The 25,308-nt window shown below is 41.0% G+C and overlaps 1 protein-coding gene across 5 annotated transcripts in view; it reads left to right on the top strand.

Annotated features, from left to right (window-relative positions):
- Nucleotides 1-25,308, top strand: part of tank (TRAF family member-associated NFKB activator) — a 96,304-nt gene that overhangs the window by 55,095 nt on the left and 15,901 nt on the right. For all 5 annotated transcript variants that reach the window (XR_010963416.1, XM_067987382.1, XM_067987380.1 and 2 more), the window contains 4 exons: nt 486-659; nt 5,139-5,215; nt 16,757-16,875; nt 19,824-20,392. Coding sequence is in view for 4 of the 5 variants with exons in the window: in XM_067987382.1 (XP_067843483.1) it covers nt 486-659; nt 5,139-5,215; nt 16,757-16,875; nt 19,824-20,392 (939 nt within the window). In the remaining variant the exon portion in view is untranslated. The remainder of the gene's footprint in view (nt 1-485; nt 660-5,138; nt 5,216-16,756; nt 16,876-19,823; nt 20,393-25,308) is intronic.

The following is a 25,308-nucleotide window of genomic DNA, read 5'->3' as shown; positions in this document are numbered from 1 at the left end:
ATATCAGTTTATAGTGACAATGGCAGACGCTGAACTCGTGCCATCCAATCCCCAATTTCATCACGTGTCCTCTGAATTTGGCCAAACTGTTGAAGTTGGCTGTTTTTAAAAACTCAACAGATTCACAGGGATCTACACAAATTCCAGTTCTATTCCTTTGTGACAAATCCAATTATGCCCATGTGCTAAGATTTTCACGTTGCGTTGACACCAGTTGCAAATACAATAATAAAGCACCAGTAACGAGTCATCTATTCAATAGTGCTTCCTTTTGAGACACACCTAAGGTGGTACGTCAATAAATAGAATTGGATTCAGTGTTGTGCTCAGCTTATAAAATTGAGTTTGGTCAAGGGATGGCTTTAGCATATTTTTGAGCCTACCATAAATCTGCTGAATATACTTTGTGCTTGATTATTTTGGGTAATACATCCTAATACAACAGTGGTACAGGTTTTTGTTACTCTTAATCTCTATACTTTCAGGAACAGTTAGCAGCTGAAAACAGTAGGTTAAAAGAACAGATAAAGGATTATCAGCAAAAACAAAAGGATCTTAAAAGATGCATTGAAGAAAAAGACCATCAACTGAGACAGCACAGAAATGAATTAAAGGAACAGGCTAACTTCCCAAGACATGGTGAACAGTGCAACTTAAAGGTAAGTCGCAAAGATGAGAGAATGATAGCACTTTCAACAAAAATCTTCAGAACGGGCACCAGTTGACAGAGCATAAATGGGAAGCACAGATTTTTTTTTCTCTTACTGGCCACTTTAACTGTTTTTTGTTCTTGAAGTGATGACTGAAAATGGCCCCACATCCAGTCAGAAGGGGCACCAGTGAAGTTGTAGAATGGATTTTTTTGCATGCCAAAATTCAGCTCTTGCTTCATTGGTAAGAGGCACTACTTTTTTTTAAAAACAGTTGTTGACTGATCTGTTTATTTCTGGCATTTTCTGTTTTAATTTCTTAATGGGGCCAGTGTGTGACCTACTGTGCTTGCTGTAAATACAAGAAATAACATGACCTATTTTCCTACTGCATTGCCTAATGTGGTTTTTGGTACTTTTGAAGTGCAGTACAGCAGCAGATGTGGCCTAATAAAGTTTTCCTGGTGCCGTATTTCTGGTGTTTATTTTTCACTATTTCCAGTGCTTTTTTGACACTTTTAAGTGTTTAGTATATTGGTACTGTCAGTTGTCTTAAATTTTTTATAAACTGGAAATCGGAATAAAAATGAGACTTTTGAGTAACAAGTTGCATTTATAAAAGTGCCTTTAACGTAGTAAAATGTCCCAAAGCGCTTCACAGGAGTGTTATCAAACAAAATTTGACAACAAGCCACATAAGGAGATATTCGGACAGGCTTAGTTACAGAGGAAGGTTTTAAGGAGCAGCTCAAAGGAGGAGAGAATGTTGGAGAGGCAGTGAGGTTTAAGAAGGGAATTCCAGAGCTTAGGGCCTGGGCAGCTGAAGGCATGGCCGCCAATAGTGGAATGATTAAAATCGGGGATGTGCAAGAGGCCAGAATAGGGAGGAGCAAGGCCATGGAGGGATTTTAAAATAAAGATGAGAATTTTAAAATCGAGGCGTTCCCAGACCGGGAAATAATGCAGATCAGCGAGCACAGTGGTGACGAGTCAACAGTACTTGGTGCGAGTTAGGATGCGGGCAACAGAGTTTTGGATGTGCTCAAGCTTATGGAGGGTGGAAGTTGGGAGGCTGGCCAGGAGAGCATTGGAATGGTCAAGCCTAGAGGTAACAAAGGCATGGATGAGGGTTTCAGCAGCAGGTGAGCTGAGGCGGGGCGGAGACGGGTGATATTACGGAGGTGGAAGTAGGCGGTCTTGGTGATGTAGGGGGATATGTGGTTGGAAGCTCATCTTGGTCAAATCGGATGCCAAGCTAAAGGAATGAGTCTTCATAGTAATGTTACTGCATGCCATGGGCAATGGGTATGACAGACCCGAGGTCTATCCAGTTTTAAGATCTTAAGAATATGTTTTTTTTGTAGGAATGTTAGTACTGTACTGTATCAACTTAAAAATGGTTTTCTGTGACAGCTAGCTGACAGCAGCCTATCTAAGTAGGTTGGAGCAAATTCGCATCCCTGGCTAGTATGCAGCTGCCACTTCTGTACATGCAGATTGCTTTGCAAGTGTAGCAGACAACAAACATTGAGCCGAATCCTGCTGGAAAAATAACAGCGTGCTGATGAAGCACAGCGTTATTAATGCGCAAGTCGGCCAGCAAGTTCAGAGGATGAAAAGATACGGCGTGAGTTTCAAAACTCCAGAACTTGCTGGTTGATTTACGCCGCTCCGCCGTTTGCTTTGAACAAACGACATCTCGCACTAGAGGTCAAGTCTAGAAGTAACAAAGGCATGGATGAGGGTTTCAGCAGCAGATGAGCTGAGGCAGGGGCAGAGATGCGCGATGTAATGGAGGTGGAAGCAGGCAGTCTTGCTGATGGAGTGGATATGCAGTCGAAAGCTTATCTCAGGGTCAAATACGATGCTAAGATTATGAACGGTCTGGTTCAGCCTCTGACAGTGGGTAAGGAGAGGGATGGAGTCGGTGGCTACGGAACAGAGTTTGTGGCGGGGACCGAAGATAATAGCTTCGGTCTTCCCAATATTTAGCTGGGTGTCGGACATCAGTGTGACGCATCTGAGACAGTGGAGGGGTCGAGGGAGGTGGTGGTTAGTTGGAGCTGGGTGTCATCAACATGCATGTGGAAGCTGACGTGTTTTTGGATTATGTCGTCCAGAAGCAGCATTTAGATGAGAAATAAGAGGGGTCCAAGGATAGATCCTTGGGGAATCTCCAGAGGTAACTGAGCGGGAAGAGAAGCCATTGCAGGTGATTCTCTGGCTATGACTGGATAGATAAGAAGGGAATCAGGTGAGCGCAGTCCCCCCACTCAGCTGGACGATGGAGGAGAGGCATTGGAGGGGGATGGTGTAGTCAACTGTATCAAAGGCTGCAGACAGGTGTAGAAGAATGGTCATAACACATTGGATGTCATTTGTGACTTTGATAAGGGCCATTTCAGTGGCAATTTAATGGCCGTGTTTGCTGGCAACGATGTTTCATCTAGTGTCGAACTGCACTGACAACGCAGGGAAGTGGGAGGTGTAATTGGACCCCATTTACCCAGTGAGCGGCACAATAATGGAAGTGACGTCATCAGGTTTACTGCGGCAAGTGATGTCTTCGGACCAACCAGAAGTTTCCATACAGTGTCCTTATTCATTCCAAAAAGAAAAATAGTTTGTGTTTCTCTCTCCCTATAACTGTGTCTGCTTGACTTATAATTTCTCATTCTTTTTCTCTGATTCTGTTTATCTGCCTTGTGCTCTCTCTCTCAACTTCTTGCCTTCTGTCTCATCTGTTTTAGACTTTTATTTCTCTCACCCCTCCGCGGAGTCTCTTATCTCCTCATCTTGTTTTAAATGTCTCCCACCGTCTGTGTATTCCTTTCACACATTTTTCTTTATCTTTCTCTCTGTCTTCTACTTTGGCTTTTAGTGCACTTAATTTCTCTTTCTCTCCATATGTCTGTTGCTCTTTTTGTTTGTGTCTTACACTTTCTTGTTCCAGAGAGGTAGACTTAATGGTCCACAGAAATTACATTTTCTCTTGGATACAAAACCACGGCTCTCCTGTCAGCCATCAGCATATTCCTGAAATTCCCTTTGTAAGAGTTAAACCGCCACAGAAACATTACAAATGGGCGGTCAAACGGCCATCTCTCAATCTCACTGGGTTGGTCTCTTTTAAAATTTCTTCTTGGAAAGTTGAGAGGTGAGTTCCTAAGAGATTGGCAGAGATCTAATGCCCATCCCAATCCTTTCCCAGTCCCAGTCCTGGAGCTGAGACCTCCAAGGGAGCTCGCAATACAATATGTGTCTCCCACCGGTGTGTACTGATAAGAGAAGCTGGGGTTAGGATTGCAAGGGGGTCATGGATTGGGGCTAGTGAGGAGCTTAGGGCAGGAAGAAGTGGGGGTTAGGAGAGTGCTGGTGGAGAGGCTGGGAAGGGTCAAGACCTAGGAAGGAGGGCTTGGGTGTCTTTGGAGAGCGTGAAGTCTGGTAGCACACTGTACCTGGGTCTGGGAGCACATAATGGAGGCTGGGATCATTTAGAAGGAAACCAGGGATGCGCTGGAATGAGGGGATGCCAGGAAATACTTGGGGTGAGTGTACTTTGTCCTGCCTACCTGGAGCAAATAGGCCTCTGGCACTTGGGCAGGTGGACCTAATAGAGTCCTAGGATGTGGGCATGGTCGCAACAAACAAGCACTGAATCTTGCACCTGATTAGCAGTATTCGAGAGCATGGATTTAATGGTCATGTGGTACCCTCCGATAAATCAGATTTCAGAAACTGGACCTACAGGGAATGAGAAGGAGTCTTACAATTTTTAAAATTTCTATAGCTTAATCTAAGTGCAGAGTTGCCAGAAATTATTTCCAAAATATTAAATCGGGGGTGTAGAAACTATATAGTCTGTGCACCGCATGCAGCGTCTGAGCCCTTGCAATCCAGCCTGCAAAGTCCAAGCAACTTAACCCTATTAGCACTTATATTTCTTATCTGCTAGTTTCTCCTGTCTGAATTTTGTGGGCCTGGAGGTTTGGAGAGTCAGTCTTAACACTGTTGCCTCATTGGTGGATAATTTGTACATTAAAACTCCAAGATCAGTTGCTATCAGCAACCTGAGGTATATACAAATTAATAGGAATGTGGATTTGAGCTTTACATGTGCCCTACATGTGCAATGCTTCATGTACACATCTAAGTGCTGCACACAGACAAAAAGACTTGATTACTCTGGTGTTCGATTAATACTTGTAGTGTGACACAATTTCAGCAGATGGTGCTCACTGATCACGTACATGCTCAGTCAATTGGAATTGGCAGTTCCAGCCTTGCTGCATACATTGCATTTGCTGTTATTTTCACCATAAACTATTTAAAATATGTGCTATTAATGAGAATGTGTATACCTTGCAACTGAGCTGTGTTCTCTCAGTAGTAATGTGGTTTGCTCTGTTTCTTTATGTTTTAAACATAGTTGTGTATACCTCCAAAGCAAAATCTTGTCACTCCCTTTAAAACTGTTTATATTTCAAGGTGAACTTGAAGATGGCTGAATCATCATCAAAGAAGGTTGTTCCTTTGGCAGGGACTGATCATCATCCTCTATACAAGTATGATTCTTTTCCCCTCATTTAATGGAAAGTTGTTTTATACAAATAATTTACTTTGGTAACCTAAACCCTCATAACTAATAAAGACTACTACAGTAGGAAAACCAGAATTATTTTCTTCATATATTCTACACTTGCTAATGAAAACCTTTGCAACAAATATTTTAGTTATGTTGATCAAATGTAGCAACATTCAAGAAGCTGGGTTTTATGAAGACTCCATGTTTCCAAAATGAATGGTATTCTTTGAAGTTGCAAATGAATGCCTTATTTGCTGAATCTCACATAAATAACACCAATATATATGACCGGGTGATTATTGTGAAAGAGATTAATAGCAATTAAAAGGATCTGGCCAGATGAAGTAGATGGGCTATGAATGGCAGATATATTTTAATACACCTTGGTGAGAATTGGGTGAATCCACTAAATGGAGTGACTTGCTAAACAGAGTCACTACGGGAATTTGGTGAGAGTGGGAATGAGGTGCAGAGGGGGAAGGAGGTGCTAAGTAATTCAAAACAAGGGGAAACAGTAAATATATAAATAAATAATCAGTAATTAATTAGATCTAAAGGTAAAATTAAAATTCTCTAAATAGAGGATACCACCATTAAAGGGATCCTGATTGTATTAAATAAAAATCTGGTACACAAATAATAGAGGAGTTAAGGGGATACTAAAATAAAGAAGTTAATAAACAAAAAAAGGACTAATTAGTTACAAATTAATCTGAAATCAAGCTAAATCCATCTACTAAATATAATTTAGATCTCAAGTAATTGTATTATATCTAGAATTAAATTACCATAAATAAACTAGAAATGGCAGTGCAGGCTTTATGTCGGGACTGTGATTTTTGGGAGTTTGTGGACAGTGAGGCTGTCCAGGATTGCCACATCTGCAGGAAATGTCTCTGGCTTGAGACACTCCAGCTCTGAGTTCTTGAGCTGGACTGAGTTAAAGATGCTCCAACACATAAGGGAGGGGGAGAAATTTTTGGATAGTTTTCTCCAGAGTTCAGTCACACTTCAGAGGAAAGCACAGGCACAGGGAGGGGAAGAGTGTGAATGTTAGCTTGTGGGGTAAAGGGAACCGAGGGGAGGTAGAGAAGGAGGTCCCGCAGACACTGGTCCTATCTAACAGGTACCGTGTACTTGCTACCTGTGAGGGTAAGGATGTAAGCTGCAGGGTGAGCAGCCAGAAGGCGAATCATGGCACTGTGGAGCAGGAAAAGCAGTCCAAGGGGGGAGGAGTAGACTAAAAAGGTTGTAATTATAGGTGATTCTATAATTAGGGGGATAGATAGCATCCTCTGCAGTCATGACTGAGAGTCCAGGAGGGTCTGCTGCCTACATAGTGCAAGGGTAAAGGACATCTCTGAGCAACTGGAGAGGAACTTGGAAAAGGATAGGAAAGCTCCAGTTGTCGTGGTCTGTGTTGGGACCAATGACATCGGGATGAAGAGGGAGGAAGTCCTGCTAAGAGAATATCAGAAGTTAGGAACTAAATTATAAAAAATAAATTGGACCTCACAGGTGGTAATCTCGGGATTACTACCCGAACCATGTGCTCACTGGCTTAGGGATAAACAGATCAGGACGGTAAATGTGTGGCTGCAGACTGGTGTAGGAAGGAGGAGTTCAACTTCATGAGACACTGGCACCAGTACTGGGACTAGAAGGAGCTATACTGCTGGGACGGGCTCCACCTGAATTGGACCAGTGTCCTAGTGGAAAGGGTAAATAGGGCTGTGGATAGGACTTTAAACTGGTAAGAAGCAGGGAGGGTCTGGTAAAAGTAACATAAATCTGAAGATGAAAGGAATAGGAGATGAGAGTCAAGGTCAGACCAAGGTAAGGAATAAGGATAACATAAATGGTCAGGGAACAAATACAGTTATAGAACACAAGTACAAAATGACTTAAAAATAAAGTGAGGGGAACAATTATTAAAAAGAAATGAATTGACCGTACAGTAATGTGCACAGCATCTGAACAAAACGGGGGAAATGGAGGTAATAATTCATAGCAAGGAGCCAGATGTAGGAGGGATAACTAAAGCATGGCTACATAAAGAATAGGATTGGCAGTTAAATATTGTAGGATATAACGTATTTAGAAAGGATAGGGAAGGAAGAAGGGAGGGTGGGGTAGCTGTACTAATTAGAGACAACATAATGGCAATAGAAAAAAGGGACATAAGTAACATTAAGATAGAAACCGATTCCAAATGGATTGAGACAAAGAATAAGAAGCGATTGATCACGTTAATAGGTATATTCTACAGACCACCTAATCGTGGAAGGGAAGTGGAGGTAGAAATATGTAGGCAAATCTATGAAATGAGTGAAAAACTTTGAAAAAGAATCATGGGAGATTTCAACTACCCACAAATAAACTGGCAAGGAGAGGTAGGGAAAGGGCAATAGAGTTTTCACAGTGTGTACAGGACTCCTTTTCATACCCAGTATGTGAGAAGCCAAACAGAGAGGAATCATTGCTGGATCTAGTAATGGGAAATGAAACAGAGCAGATAAGAGAAGTAAATGTAGGGGAACATCTAGGCAATAGCGATCATAACATAATATGGTTTAAAATAATGATTGAGAAAGACATAAGTAATACAAAGACCAAAGTAATAGTTTGGAGAGAAGCTAATTTTGAGGGGATGAGAATGGAACTAGGGCAGGTAAACTGGAAAAAAATTTTGAAAGATAGAACAGCAATGGGAAATATTTAAAACTGTGATCAGTAGAGTTCAGGAGAAATATTACTTTTTTTTAAAAAAAGCAAGAACAAACTAGCCAATAATGGAATACCTCAGATGATTAAAAAGGTAACATTAATACTAAAGAAAAAGGCATAGACTAAGTACATAGACAACAAAGGGGATGATGACAAAAGGGAATACAAAGAAGTTAGGAAAGAAGTAAAAAAAAACAATTCTGAAAGCAAAGAGGAACTATGAAATTAAATTATCAAAGAATATAAAAAGAAATCGTAAAGTATTCTACAGACATGTAAATAACAAGAAAAATCAGGATAAGGATAGGTCCACCAGGGGATGCATGAGAGAAACTCACAGGAAATGACAGTAAAATGACAGAAATACTGAATAGTTATTTCATAAAATGGTCTCCTTCTGTGCTGTAACCATTCAGACTTTTGAGCTCATGCCGGTTTTTTGTAAGAGCAATCCAGTTAGTCCCATTCCCCCAGTCTTTCCCCGTACCCCTGCAATTTTTTTCCCTTCAAGTATTTATCAAATTCCTTTTTGAAAGCCACGATTGAATCTGCTTCCACCACCCTTTCAGGCAGCACATTCCAGATCATAACTACTTGCTGCATAAAAAAGTTTTTCCTTAAGCCACCTTTGGTTCTTTTGCCAGTCACCTTAAATCTGTGTCCTCTGGTTCTCGACCCTTCCGCCAATAGGACCAGTTTCTCTTTATTTATTTTATCTAAACCCTTCATGATTTTGAACACTTCGATCAAATCTCCTCTTCACCTTTTCTGCTCTAAGGAGAACAACCCCAGCTTCTCCAGTCTATCCACGTAACTGAAGTCCCTCATCCCTGGAACCATTCTAGTAAACCTCTTTTGCACCCTCACTAAGGCCTTCACATCTTTCCTAAAGTGCGGTGCCCAGAATTGGACACAATACTCCAGTTGTGGCCAAACCAGTATTTTATAAAGAATCAACATAACTTCCTTGCTTATGTACTCTATGCCTCTATTTATAAAGCCAAGGATCCCCTATGCTTTTTTAACTGCTTTCTCAACCTGTCCTGCCACCTTCAAAGATTTGTGCACATATACCCCCAGGTCTCTCTGTTCCTGCACCCCCTTTAGAATTGTACCATTTAGTTTATATTGCCTCTCCTCGTTCTTCTTGCCAAAATGTACCACTTCGCACTTCTCTGCATTAAATTTTATCTGCCATGCTTCCGGCCATTCCACCAGCCTGTCTGTCCTCTTGAAATCTATCACTATCCTTTTCACTGTTTACTAGACTTCCAAGTTTTGTGTCATCTGCAAATTTTGAAATTGTGCCCTGTATATCCAAGTCCAAGTCATTAATATATATCAAACAAAGCAGTGGTCCTAGTACTGACCCCTGGGAACACCACTGTATACCTTCCTCTGTTCCGAAAAACAACTGTTCACCACTACTCTCTGCTTTCTGACTGCTAGCTAATTTCTTATCCATGCTGCCACTGCCCTTTTTATTCCACGGGCTTCAATTTTGCTGACAAGCCTATTCTGTGGCACTTTATCAAATACCTTTTTGAAGTCCGTATACACCACATCAACCACATTGCCCTCATCAATCCTCTCTGTTACCTCATCAAAAAACTTAATCGTTAGTTAAACACGATTTGCCTTTAACAAATCCGTGCTGGCTTTCCTTTATTAATCCACACTTATCCAAGTGACACTTAATTTTGTCCCGGATTATCGTTTCTAAAAGCTTCCCCACCACCAAGGTTAAACTGACTGGCCTGTAGTTGCCGGGTTTAATCCTTGCACCCTTGTTTGAACAAGGGTGTAACATTTGCAATTCTCCAGTCCTCTGGCACCACCCACCGTATGTGAGGAGGATTAGAAAATTATGGCCAGCCCCTCTGCAATTTCCACCCTTACTTCTCTCAGCAACGGAGGATGTATCCCATCCAGACCTGGTGACTTATCTACTTTAAGTACAGCCAGCCTTTCTAGTACCTCCTCTTTATCAATTTTTAACCCATCCAATATCTCAACTACCTCCTCTTTTACTGTGACTTTGGCAACATCATCTTCCTTGGTAAAGACATATGCAAAGTACTCATTTAATACCTCAGCCATGCCTTCTGCCTCCATGCGTAGATCTTTTTGGTCCCTAATCGGCCCCACCCCTCCTCTTACGACGCATTTATTATTTATATGCCTATAGAAGACTCTTGGATTCCCTTTTATGTTAGCTGCCAGTCTATTCTCATACTCTCTCTTTGCCCCTCTTATTTCCTTTTTCACTTCTCCTCTGTACTTTCCATATTCAGCCTGGTTCTCACTTGTATTATCAACCTGACCTCTGTCATATGCCCCCTTTTTCTGCTTCATCTTACACTCTATCTCTTTTGTCATCCAGAGAGCTCTGGCTTTGGTTGCCCTACCTTTTCCCCCTCATGGGAATGTACCTAGACTGTTCCCGAACCATCTCCTCTTTAAGGGCCGCCCATTCTTCAATTACAGTTTTGCCTGCCAATCTTTGATTCCAATTTATCTGGGCCAGATCTGTTCTCAACCCACTGAAATTGGCCCTCCTCCAATTAAATATTTTTACTCTAGATTGCTCCTTGTCCTTTTCCATAACTAATCTAAACCTTTTAATACTATGATCACTGTTCCCTAAATGTTCCCCCACTGCCACTTGCTCCACTTGACCCATCTCATTCCTCAGAACCAGAACCAGTAATGCCTCCTTCCTCGTTGGGCTGGAAACACACTGATCAAGAAAGCTCTCCTGAACATACTTCAAAAATTCCTCCCCCTCTTTGCCATTTACACTATTACTATCCAAGTCTATATTAGGATAGTTGAAGTCCTCCATTATTGTTACTCTATAGTTCTTGCACCTCTCTGTAATTTGCTGCTCTATATCCTTCCCATTAATTGGTGGCCTATAGAATACGCCCAGTAGTGTAATGGCACCTCTATTGTTTCTTAACTTGAACCAGATAGATTCTGTCCTTGACCCCCTCAAGGATATCCCCTCTCTCCAGCACTGCAATATGCTCCTTAATCAATACTGCTGCCCCCCCCCACCTCTTTTCTTTCCTTCCCTATCTTTCCTGAAAAACCTTATATCCAGGAATATTTAGTATCCAATCTTGCCCTTTTTTGAGCCAGGTCTCCGTTATCGCCACTACATCATATTCCCACGTGGCTGTTTGCACCTGCAGCTCACAACCTTATTTACCATGCTTCAGGTATTTACACACATGCACTCTAAACCTATGTTATACCTTCTCATATTCTCTTAGTCTGATCCCACCTAATACTGAACTATTTCTTACTCTGACGCTATCCATCTCTCCCAATCCTTTATGTACCTTGTTTCTCCTTTCTAATGCTACATCCTGGTGCCCATCCCCCTGCCAAATTAGTTGAAACCCTCCCCCACAGCACTTGTGAACCTCCCCGTGAGGACATTGGTCCCAGCTCTGTTGAGGTGCAATCCGTCCATCTTGAATAAGTCCCTCCTGCCCTACAACAGGTCCCAATGTCCCAAGAATCTGAAGCCCTCCCTCTTGCACCATGTCTCTCATTACGCATTAACCTGCCTTATCTTTCTATTTCTATACTCACTAGTGCGTGTCACTGGGAGTAATCTCCACAGATTACTACCTTTAAGGTCCTGCTTTTTAACTTTGTCCCTAGCTCCTGAAAATGTAGCCGCAGGTCCTCATGCCTTTTCTTTCCTATGTCATTGGTACCCACGTGGACCACAGCTTCTGGCTGGTCCCCTGCCCCCTGCAGAATATTCTGCATCTCTCTGTGATGTCCTTTACCCTGGCACCAGGGAGGCAACACACCATGCGGGACTTGCGCCGACGGTCACAGAGATGCTTGTCTGTCCCCCTGACTATTGAATCCCCTATGACTACTGCATTTTTACACTTCACTGTACCCCCCTCCCCCCGTGCAGTCTTTTGCCCCATGATGCCATGCTCAGGACTGCACTCCTTTGAGGTGTCGTCACCCTCACTGGCATTCAATGCTGAATTGAGAGTGCCACACACCCAAAAGATTCCTGCACGGCCTGCTTCTTCGTACCCTTTCAGATGGCCACCCCACTTGCTATCCTGAACTGCAGGGTGACCTCCTCCTGGAACATACAATCCAGGAAACCTTCAACCTCCCTTATGCTCTGCAGTAACTCCAGCTGCCCCTCACGCTCAGAAACCCTCAGCTTAAGCTCAAGCAACTGGAGGCATTTCCTGCATATGTGACCCTCCAGGACACATGAAGCGTCCTGACGTTCCCACATGGTGCAGGAATTGCAGACAATGCCTGTCCATTATATTTCGAATCCATTTTTTTTCTAAACTCCCTTTAGATACTCTATTATTCATTTAATTAAGGTAAATTATGCCAATTAACCTACCCATTTATTCCGGATCTCTCCGAGCTTCTCCTCTCTGTTCACTGCCCTTTCCCCTTTACACCCAATTCCCCCTCTCTCCAAATTCTCACGTGCCCATTCCGTTTGCATTGCGCTGTATGCTTCAGCCCCCACCCCCCTTATTTACCAGGGAGACTAACAAGGTGGGCATGACATTACAAGAAGAGATCAAAAAAGATATGAAGACATTTAAGATAGAAAGGGGGGAGATAATTGATAAACTAATCAAACTTAGAGAGGATAAAACCCCTGATCCGGATGGATTGCATCCGCACATATTAAAAGAAGTTAGAGAAGAGATAGCAGAGGCACTATTACGTATAGATAAAAATTCATTAGAAAAAGGAATAATGTCAGAGGACTGGCGGACAGCTAATGTGATTCCTATATTTAAAAAAGGGAGATAGAACAAGTCCATTGAACTATAGATCAATTAGCTTAACGCCGGTGGTAGGAAATATTATGGAATCCTTACTCAAGGGTGTAATAGAAAGACATCTAGAAACCAAAAATATAATAAAGAATAGTCAGCATAGATTTCAAAAGGAAAGGTCATGCTTGATCAACCTTATTAAATTCTTTTGAAGAAGTAACAGAAAGAGTAGACAAGGGTAATGCAGTAGATGTAATATATCTGGATTTTTCAAAAGGTCTTCGATTAAGACACCGCATAGTAGACTCATTACTAAGGTCAGAGCTTGTGGAGCCAGGACAAGTAGCAGAATGGATAACAAGCTGGCAACTAAACAGAAAACAGAGTAGGGGTTAAAGGTAGTTACTCAGACTAGCAAAGGGTGGGAAGTGGTGTTCCACAAGGATCGGTGCTGGGACCACTGTTGTTCACCATTTACATAAACGATTTGGACTCTGGAATCGGAAGTACAATTTCAAAATTTGCGGATGACACCAAATCGGGGGTTATAGTTAATACTGAGGACTGTGACAAAATACAGGAAGACATTAATAAACTTGCAGAATGGGTGTGTGATTGGCAAATGATTTTCGAGAGAGATAAGTGTGAGGTATTATTTTGGTAGGAAGAATAAGGGGGCCACATACTGCTTGAATAATAGACTTAATGGGGTAGAGGAGCAGAAAGTATCTGGGGGTACTGATACACAAATCTCTCAAAGTAGCGACAGAGGTTAATAGGGCTATTTAAAAAAGCAAATCAAGCACTGGGGTTCATTTTTGGTGGGATCGAACTGAAAAGCAGAGAAGTAATGTTAAACCTTGGTTAGAACACACTTGGAGTACTGTGAACAGTTCTGGTCTCCATATTATAAAGAGGATATAGGGGCATTGGAGAAGGTGCAAAACAGATTCACAAGGATGATACCAGAACTGACAGGATATACTTTCAGGAAAGGCTGAACAGGCTGGGGGTCTTTTCTGTAGAAAAGAGAAGGCTGAGGGGTGACCTGATAGAGGTTTTTAAGATAATGAAAGGGTTTGATAGGGGTAGACATAGAGAAAACGTTTCTACTTCTGGGGATGTCCAAAACTAGAGGTCATAAATATAAGATAGTCGCTAATAAATCCAATAGGGAATTCAGGTGAAACTTGTTTACCCAAAGAGTGGTAAGAATGTGGAACGTGCTACCACAAGGAGTAGTTGAGGCAAATAGCATAGATGCATTTAAGGGGAAGCTAAAAAATCACGAGGGAGAAATGGATAGAAGGGTATGCTGATACGGTTAGAGGATGTAGGGAGGGAGGAGGCTCGTGTTGAGCATAAACGCCAGTGTAGACCAGATGGGCCGAATGGCCTGATTCTGTACTCTATAATCAATGTAACTCGATGTAATTGGATAAGTTTAACCTGCATAGTAATCTAGAAACTCGCAAAAGGTGACCAATAGCTTCAAAACAGCTGACAACTGATTAAACAGCCCTGAATGTAATTACTACAGCATAAATTTGTCATAGCTTAACTTGTAGGTATAACCAGCATTCCATCACTTGTATAGCAGAAGATTGTGGCAATAATTGCAGGGATTTTTTTGTATTTTGGAGAAATTGTGGGATATATGTACTTTATTGCTAAATCTGATAAATTGTTTTAAAATTGTTTGTTTGGTTATCACAATGACATAGAAGCACTCGTGCCCCTCCTCCTCAGGTCATGCTGGCATTCTCCTTCCCTTCTTCCGGTTCACAGACACTCTTTTGCCCCATCTCCCCACCCACATTTCACCCTTTCTTTTAAAAAGAATGAAAGCAAATGACTTAATGAGCCTTTAATTAATTAGGACTCCTAGCATACTTTCTTTCCAGCTGCTTATCTACTGAACACTAAACCGAAAAACTCAATTCTGATCCTCGAGTAGTCATGTTTGCTTGTTACTTTTATTTATGTTAACTTGCTCACAAAGATATGGAGGAGCAAGGTCATGAAGGATTTAAACACTAGGATGAGAATTTTAAATCGGAGGTGCTGGTGGACCATGAGCCAATGTAGGTCAGCAAGGATAGGGGTGATGGGAGAGCAGGACTTGGTGCAGGATAGAATAAGGGCAGCAGTGTTTTAGATGAGCTGATGTTTATGGAGGGTGGAGATGGGAGGCTGGCCAGGAGAGTACTGGAATAATCGAGCCTGCAGGTGCCATTCTGGCTGCCATTTTTACTCTGACTCAGCTGAATACATATAGTTGTATAAGTAGCATTTATAAGATTATAAACCAATTAAAAATGCCCCTAAAATCCTGGAAGTTACGTATGCATTTCTTTTTATGGTATTCCTTATTTCTTATTCCTACACTACTATTTATTTCCAGAGTCTTCAGGCTTGGGAATCATTGCTCCTCCTTATCTGCAATTTGATTTCTTTTTCTGGCCTTTGTTCCCCCATGTCTTTGCTTTATAGTTGGGCCCAAACACAAATGAATTGCTCAGATCTGACTTTCAGTGCATACACATTTGGACTATTTTTTTGAAAAATCCCTTTTTTATTTTCATTACCTACCTGCTTTTCTGGTCTTGGGTTGTGTTCTTTCTCTGCTCCATATAGATTTTCCATTTCTCCTCCTCTTCTGCCACCAGCACAGTTGAAAATTGTTCCAACCTTCTCAACCCCCCATTCTTTCAATCTGTGAGCAGTGCCATGAGAGATAGAGTAGCTGTGTAAACAAATATGCAAAGTGTTTATTTAACACTCCAGTTGTAAGGAACGTCCTCTGCAGCAATTTTTTTGGATAAAAAAACATTACTGTATATCCGAATTGAATTCCCATGATGTTCTCATGTGTAAAAGGCACTCTCTTGCCCTAGAGAGCAGAAGGCCCCAGGTCTGTGTTTAGTAGTTGATCTCACGTGCAATAGTTTCTATGATGTTACAATTGGCCTCAGTACTCTTGGCTCGGGTGGCGAAAGAATTAACTAGGATTCTTGCTCCTCATCACTATCCAGTGACCCCTGGGAAGTTTGTGTGCATAGATGTAAGATGAGAAAAGGATTGGGCTTGCTATGATGCCCGCCACAGCTGAGGAGTCTACTGACACATACACGGGCTTAGACTTGACAAATGGTATCTCGGGTTAGGTATTTGCACCTTTCGAACTGTACCCCTGAAAGATGAGGGGAGGAAAAAATGAACTGAGTTTCTTGTGTATTATGTGTGTTATTGGAGGACATTTAATTCAGTTAACAGGTATTAATAAACCTTCAATGAATGCAGAGCAGATATGTTATAGATGGGTACAGGGGTGCCAGGATAGCGAAGCCAGCTTGCATTCCTGCCAGGGTTTTCAGTGAAGTACCTCTGAATTCCTACTGGCATGATACCAACCCCTGAAGCGGTGATTTTTTTTTTTGCCATGCTGGTATGAGTTTGAATTGGTAATTCAGCAGGATTTATAGTGCCAAACTAGTGCTGGATCATTGTAAATGCCAGATTAAATTGGACACAAACTTGGCAGTATAGACTGGTTATAAAACATTCGACTTCTGTGTTGAGGAATTAGTTCCAAAATGTGATATTCTCCCATGAAACTGATAACTAGTTCCAAAATATTGAAGGTTACCATACTACAATAAATGTCATTGCATCTATAACTAAAGGCTTGTTGGTATTCATACCTCCACAAAGAAATAAAGCCATTTATTCAGAATGTGGTTCTTATCACCACCTGGTGGCCTGCCTCCCAACCAGATGATCACAGGTTCAGGAAATGTGAAAAATTGGCAGTTGTCTACTTTGCTATAAGCGCACCTTCTGTCAGCTGATCGCGTAACAGCATTGATTGTGGTCACGGCCAAGTCTGAGACCTAGACCACCCCTCCTTTCTACTGAAGAAGGTTGTGTGGTGGCAAGTGATTTATGTGGGAAAATGAACATTAAACCTCTTTTCTGATGTACTAATACTTGTATTGCAGAGAGGGGTTGGAGTTTGCTTTTCAGCAGGTTTGTCAAGAATTTAAACAACTGTCTGCCTTAACCAAGAAACAAACAGAACTTCTGAGTAAATATAACTACAACAAAGAAGTAATAAGTGGTAAGTGAGTACTGTGCACATTTTTTTTTGCATTGTACTTCAATCATTTAGGGAATCAAATGGCATTTTTGTAAAAGTACAAAAATGTGTACATTATTTTTTTCACTGATTAGAATGTCATATCCTCTCATAGAATTCTTTTTGCTATCTAAGCTCTTTATTTTCTTTGTATTTTCACCATTGTTGAAACAACTACAGTTGTTTTTAAGGGATGGACAAAGATTTATTTAAGAAGCAAAAATCTGCAGACTTTCTGAACATTGTTGAAAATGACTGCTTGTTAATTTTGCCATACTGTCAGATTTTGTATATTTGTAATTCATGTCAGCTTATAGAAACATGCTGCTACTTCTGACTGTGTACAAATTTAAATCTCTTAAAATTCCAGGCATAAGTTTCAAATAAAGGTAACTTTTTTTTCCATTTTCAGAAATGTTAAATCAGAATGTAATTTATGGAAATCTTTCATGTATTCAAACTACTGTTGGAAATTTACCGATAGAATGTAGGGGGCACAATTAAGAAGTTTGCAGATGATACTAAAATTGGTCGTGTGGTTCATTGTGAGGAGGAAAGCTGTAGACTGCAGGAAGGTATCAATGGACTGGTCAGGTGGACAGAAAGTGGCAAATGGTATTCAATCCGGAGACGTGTGAGGTAATGCATTTGGGGAGGGCAAACAAGGCAAGGGAATACACAATAAATGGGAGGATACAGAGGTGTAGAGGAAAAGAGGGACCTTGGAGTGCATGTCCACAGATCCCTGAAGGTAGTAGGACAGGTAGATAAGGTGGTTAAGAAGGCATACAGTATACTTTCCTTTATTGGCTGAGGCATAGAATATAAGAGCAGGGAGGTAATGCTAGAACTGTACAAAATACTAGTTAGGCCACAGCTAGAGTACTGTGTACAGTTCTGGTCATCACATTACAGGAAAGATGTGATTGCACGAGAGAGGGTGCCGAGGAGATTTACGAGCATGTTGCCAGGACTGGAGAATTTTAGCTATGAGGAAAGATTGGATAGGCTGGGGTTGTTTTCTTTGGAACAGAGGAGGCTGAGGGGAGATTTAATTGAGGTGTATAAAATTATGAGGGGCCTAGATAGAATGGATAAGAAGGACCTATTTCCCTTAGCAGAGGGATCAATAACCAGGGGGCATAGATTTAAAGTAATTGGTAGTGGATTAGAGGGGAGTTGAGGAAAAATATTTTCACCCAGAGGGCAGTAGGGGTCTGGAACTCACTGCCAGGAAGGGTGGTAGAGGCAGAAACCCTCATCGCATTTAAAGGGTGCTTGGATGCGCACTTGAAGTGCGGTAACCTACAAATCTATGGACCAAGAGCTGGAAAGTAGGATTAGGATAGATGGCTCTTTTTTGGCTGGCACAGACACGATGGGACGAATGGCTGCCTCCTGTGCCGTAAATTTCTATGATTCTATGAGTTCCAGAATCTGAGTTGTTATTGGGTATTCTGTTCCTTTCTAAATTTTATAATACCTAAGATGCAAGATCTGCCTTGACACCAGTGACATAATAATCACAGAAACTGGCAAAAAGGAATGTTTTTAGTATTGGATGTGCCAACAATAGAATGAATTGCAAACTTTAGTTTAAAGATTATAGATCTCCAGTGACTCTAAAATGGTAGGCAGATTATTGCAAGATTTTATCCCAATATCCCTGACTGACATGACGCTAACAACAATATTGATTTCACATCCTGAGCGCTCACCTTTTTAATAAAGGGGGGAGGGGGGTTGGTGTGTGTCCTACACCCTACAGTGTAAAATATTAAGGATATAACAGTTCAACTCTATATTTCAAGATACAGAGATGGGGTTAATATTTTCTCATTGTTTAATGGTTAGTGCAGATGGCTATTCATATTTTAGTCTCTAGAAAATTATTTTTTTTTTAAAAAAGGTATAATTCCCTCTCTTTTTCAATGAAGATATTTTCTGCTATCCCCTTTCTTTCCTCATGCTGTGCACCATTCTCATCCATGAGGATGGGCAGGCAACCTGCTCCAAGATCTTTACCAGTGCTGTTATGAATCTAGGAGGTATATATTTCTCCCTTTCTCTTCTAATTAGGACCTCTTTATGCAACAAGGCAGAAATTAGATACTTAGATACTAGATTTTCCCATCACTCTTATTTTAATGCAGGTGGTAAGCCATTCATCATAAAATAATGATTGGAAAATCAAGGTTTTAATGTTCGAGTTTCAAGTGTGAAGCGTTGTCCCACTGATCCATGCTGCTCTGTTGTTATAGCAGAAGGTTCCATCAGTGGTCAGCTGTCATTATAAGATGTGGATTGCTGTCCTTTCCAGCCATGGATGCTGGTACTGGAACTCCAAAGCAATTTTTTTTTAAAAAGTATTGGCCAGAATTTAAATGGCCTTTCAGGGATTGATGAAAACTATCATTTATTCTCACAAGTTAAAACAAATTTAAACTTTTTATTTAAACAAACTATATGGCACATTGATTCACATTGTAAGTACTCTATCGGACCAAATGCTGGAATATGGGATTAGAGTAGACAGGGCTTGATGGCCGGCGCGGACACGATGGGCCGAAGGGCTGTATAACTCTATGACTCTATTCTCTTCTGCCCCCAACCCTGTATAATGTGCTCTACCTATCTTGATCTTGCTGAAGGAACTCAATGCAAGTATTCTATTATTAGTGATGGACTTAATGGAACCAAACCTATTACCTATATTTATGATCTATCATATGCCTGGTAATGTGCTAAAGGGGAGATAGTGCACCAACGACTAGATAAATAGTTTGAACATTGCCCCTACTGTTTGATAGCAGAACTCTAAGACTGTTACATTCTAGCAAATTTTCTTGTTTTTATTCTCCAGATAATTTGTGATCCAATTATTGACAAAAAGACTTATTTGTTTTTGATTGGTTATTCTTCTGTTTTAGATATGCCTTTCTCAATGCCTATACAGTGTACTGATGAAGGAGAGCAAGAACAAGTGGAAGGACTTTTTGTTGGGAAGAAGAACAAAAGTATACTTAAGAGTCCAATTGGATCACAGGGGCACAGAACTTGTCCGAAACAACTTCCAGTTGTTGAGTCTCTGTCTGATCTAGATGTCAAATTCCCACCCTCAGACAATGTCTATGATTTCCTAAACAGCACACCAGAAAAACCAGGACCAAAACCTCCTTTTGAAGATCCTACTCGTAAAGTTGAAGATGTACTATTGAAAGATGACATCCAGGACTTTGAACATAAAAAGTGTAATAAGGAAGAATGCACTTCACTTGAAACATTTACTGAGGGACCAACTAATGAAACATTACAAAACCCTTCATGTGATGAGCAAGGAATGTGTACAAACATTAATAATACTTTCATGGGTGCCACAGTTGGTAAGAACCCATTTAGGAGTCCTTCGTTTCTTAAACCTTCAAATCCTTTTCTAAATGTTGAAAAACCTCATCAGATGGCTACATCAGCACCAACAGAGATAAGAGGACCACAACAGGTAAGTCAAAACATCCCAAAACCAGCACTTAGAATGTAATGGAAATACATTATTTATAGTTATTGAGCGATTTGAGTCCATACTTGCAATGTTATTGGGCCAGATTTTGCTGCCAAAATAATGGTGAGGCTAATGGCGCTTTGCATTATTTATGTATAAATGGTACAGCATCTTCAGGCGAGGAGCAGATGCACGGTTAAATGCCAATATTCAAAAATTGCTGTCCGTGTTGTGCCATTAGCTTTGCGAAAACGCCATTTTGCTGTCTGCCTCACCGTTGAAATGCATTGAATGTCGCGAAGTTGCTGTATTTGCACGGTAGATACCAAAACTCGCCACAGAAAGTTAAGTCACGTCATTTCATTGTAAGTACCCTTTTAACTCTGTGATAATTGTTAATTACCAATCAACCTCTCTGGCACTGAAAATTAACTTTTACAAGCGTGGAGTCTCATTCCTTCAAGTTTTAATTTTTGTTGGAGATTTTAAAAATATCAAATTTAATTTTTTTTTACTATTCCTTTCTTCTGTCTCTTCTCTAAGCCAACCCTTCTTTCCCTTTCTTTATTTCTCTTTCTGTATCTGATTTGACATTGAATTCACCCACTCTAATTTACACTTCCTTCTCAGTCCTTGCGCTGTTTATTTCTCAATTCTTCAATTTGATTGCTTAAGGAGATACTCAGTTGCTTGCCCTGTTCACTCAGGTCCCAGATGCCCTGTTTTGCTCACAGTGTTATCAGCTTGCACTTTCAGCAACTTATTGGACAAAACTGGTTTGAGCTGAAGGGTGCAGGGGCAAGTCTAACTAAAGGCAGACTCTGTTAGATACCCTGCAACAGTAAAATCTGGCCCATTGTGTTTGTCTAAGTCTCTTTATTTTTGGCCAGTCACTGAGCAAAGGGTTTTCATTATTATGCAAGACCTAATGATATGATTCTCATGAATAGATGTATTACAATATTAATCAACACTTAAAATTATTTTGGGTTTTATCCCCTTGGCCTATTAAAAAAAAATAACACTACTTCTGTCATTCAGTAAAACTATTAAGCATAGAGCTATTACACATAAACTATCCATTACTGATTCAGATTGACATTGTCGCATGATATTTTATCTCCATATGGTTGGGGAGGGGGGAAATGGAGAAAATGGATTAATTGCCCCTTTTTGTTGCTGCTGCGGAAAACTAGCCAGGGTCCAGTCAGTGCCTGCATTCTCCAGGTCACAGATGTTTTTTGTTTTGGAAAGTTGGTAACTTTTTCATTTTTGGTATGATAGCTTATCAGCACCATGACAGGGTGATACAATTTTATTATGTGGCTGGATTCCCCAATGTATAGGGAGCTATAGATGGGACTCACTTTGCCTTGTGAGCACCTTCTATTAACCCATTGAATTTCCTGAAAAGAAAGGGATCCCACTCCCTCAAAGTCCAATTGGTATGTAACCAAGCAATGAATCTGTGCCAGTGCCTGCTTTGCTGGTAGCTGCCATGTATCATTCCAATCTGCCGGTTTGTTTTGAGGAAGACTTGCAGCTCGGTGTCTGGATAGCTCCTCAGCGACAAAAGTCACCCTTTGCTTCTCTGCTGTTGAATCCACTCTGAGTGGCTCTCTTTGCAGTTGAACATCGGTACAGTGAGGTAAATGCAGCCACACAAGTTGCCAGTGAGAGGAAAATTGGGATACTGAAAGTTTGCTTCAGGTTATTTGATTTGTCTGGAACGGCTCCCAAATGGGAATCTTGCATTATGGAGATTGCTTTGCAGTCATCACTGGAGGCCCCTGTGGAGAAGGCCTGCTGCTGTGGAAGAAGGATCTGGAGGTCAACATCGAGGAAGATATGGAATCTGCAAAATCATTAGTCCTGGCTGCCGGAGAAGTGCATTGCCAGATCACCAAGGAAACATTTTCCAGAGATTGATGTCACCCTTTTGCCTACACTTTCCACACTATGTCTTCCCACCATTCTGGACACTCGCACAGCAGATCTAAAAGAAAGACAGACTTGGATTTATATCGTGCCTTTCATGTCCTCAGGATGTTCGCAGCCAATTAATTACTTTTGAAGTGTAGTCACTGCTGTTTTGTAGTCGTCAACCCAATGCCAAATATCTCAATTAAGGCCTCGGAACACCTACACCACATTATCTCACCAGTACCACAGAAATCCAAGAACATGATAGAACACCAGAACCAGTTCTGAAAACAATACTGCTTTAATTGTTACACTCTATGTCCAATCCTAACTAAACCATGCTTCCCTTGGATGTCTTGACGTGCCTTCATATAATCCGTCCCAAATGTTACATCCGAGATCTCAGACCTTCTGGTTGATGGCCTCACTATTAAAAGGAGATGATTGCTCGACCAGTGGCTACCTTGGGTAGTGAATACCTTGATTAGCTTACTTAAGATGCCCACTAATGGAGCCAATAACATGAAGTAGAAAAAGTTGTGGTGTTCTACTAAACCACTTAGCCATATCTATTTGAAATGAGTAAAATCACATGTTGTGACCACTGTTGAAAAGTCTGAACATGTGATTTTAAGTTCCTCTCATGGAAAATTGCAATGTTGGCTTTAGTTTTGGCTTGAAGAGTCAATGAACTGCAAAAAAAAGTCTGGTAATTAAAAAAACTGCCATCAGTAAAAGTGACCATGAAGTTGTCAAATTGTCGTAAAAACCCAACTGATGCCTTTCAGGTAAGGAAACCTGCTGTCCTTACACATTCTGGCCTATATTTGACTTCAGTCCCACACCAATATGGATGACTCTTAACTGCCGTCTGAAGTGGCCTAGCAAGCTATTTAGTTGCATCAAACTGCTGTAAAGAATTGCAAAAGTTCAAGAAGTTGACCCACCAACTTCTCAGGGCAGCTAGGGATGGACAATAAATGTTGGCCTTGCTGGCGATGCCCACGTCCCAATAATTATTTTTTTTAAAAAGCTCTTGATGATGAGATGTGGTTTGAAGTAGTTCTTAGGAGTTTCTGATGCAAGTTCTTTTTCAATTTTATTCTAACCAAGAAATTGTTCTTACTATAATCCAACCTTTCTCCCAACTCCTTTTGACCTTTCTTACCCAACCTTGCAGTCATGGCAGAGAGGCAGTAATCTTAAGCTACCTAAGTCTCTAATGAACTAAAACCTGCACCTTATGCATGCCTTGGGACGAACTGACCCTTTAACCACTGTATATTGCACCAGATACTACATGGATGCCCACAATCTCCTGTCTATTCAGAAAAGCAGCAAACACCACATTGTGTTGGGGAACTGGGTGTGCAGTGCATTCGATGCTGGCTTTACCTCTGGGACCTGAGTCCAAATCCAGCCCGAAATTGATGGGAGAAAGGTCTCCTCTGTCTGTTGGCTGTAAGAGCCCTATGTGAAATAGGTTTAGGCAGTCTCGATCTAATTTCTTGCACACCACTGAACCCAATTTGGCACTAATTAACAGTGTTACTCAGATCAGCTTATGGATTAATGTGAAAAATGGGTGGGGAGCTCACTGGTGCAGTAGAAGCTGCTCTTCTGAGGTTGGGCTGAGGCACATTGTTGTGGCAGAGTAGAGCAAGCTTTAGTTTGCATATAGCTTTGCTAAATCTGACCTTGAAGTGCTTTATGATGACACTGGCTGCCTGAAACAAAGTGTTTCCCACCCCACCCCTGCTCATATATGTCTGTCTTTGATTATAAAGCAGGCTTATTTGATGAGCGAATGAATTCTTCTCCATGGTCAAGCAATTTAGATAGTTTTGCATAGTAAGGATGTGAACAATATCCCAGGCATCTGATGGTTGATTTAGCTTTTGATACCTGAAATCCATTTAAATCATATCTTGTTTACTTTACATACATTTTTAACCACTGTACAATCTGAGTGCTTTTAGAACAAAGCTTCGTTGTTGATTTAGCCATTCGAGACAATCATTCATCTATTTCCTTGCTCTGTGACTCAAAGACACTAGTATTTCAAATTAAGATTGCCCAGCCATCAAGCAAACTTTGACCTAATCATGGGCTCATCGAAAGTTATGGTGCAGAAGGAGGCCATTCGGCCCATCATGTCCGTGTCGGCTGAAAAAGAGCTATCCAGCTTAATCTCGCTTTCCACCAATAGAATTTCCTGCTAATGAGTTTCCCAGTATAAGCAGTGGAAATAATGAAGCCACCTCTTATTGAAACTGGATACATTTGGATTGTGTTGTGTATTGGCCACTCCCCGGACACAGAGCGAATCAAACTCTCTTTCAGCTAGTTAAAGCCAGATACTCTGCCTGCGTAAAATCATTTAATATATATATACATATATATTAGATTGTGCCTATTTGATGTAGGCTGTAAACACTGAATTCATGTCAATTCCCTCACTTTATCTGCTATCACAGTGATGGGGTGTTGGTTTCACTGATTATCATTAAGCTCCACACCATCTATACCCAGCATCTTGAGAAGCTAAAGCAGTTATTTGCTTCCTATTATTGAAGGCTAACCAATAACCAAGCAGTGGAGAGCTAAGCGAATGTAGAATGCATTCTCCACTGCTGTCATCTTTCAGGGAAGAAACAAGGGTTTAAAATTAAAGATCATACCACACATTCTACAATTTCTTGTGCATTGCTCAATTAGGTTCCAATTGATGGTATTTGCAAAACAGCCACATGGAGCAATACACACACCATTACTGTCTAGTTTTGACTTGCATAGGATAATATCTTCCACAGATTAACCGTGACTGCTGGTATTTTTGCTCCTCCCCTTTCTTGAATTGCTGTTCTGCTTTTGGTAGACTGCTCTGATGTATGGAGGATGTTGAATGAAAACAATGAGTTATCCATCTCATAGGTTCTTCATTCTTAGAATGATGTGCATTCTCCATATATCATCATTTGACCAAGTGTTTG

The sequence above is a fragment of the Heptranchias perlo genome, chromosome 7, assembly GCF_035084215.1.
Source record: "Heptranchias perlo isolate sHepPer1 chromosome 7, sHepPer1.hap1, whole genome shotgun sequence".
NCBI lineage: Eukaryota > Metazoa > Chordata > Chondrichthyes > Hexanchiformes > Hexanchidae > Heptranchias > Heptranchias perlo.
Note: the sequence above shows the minus strand (reverse complement) of the source record. Positions and strands in the feature narration are given on the sequence as shown.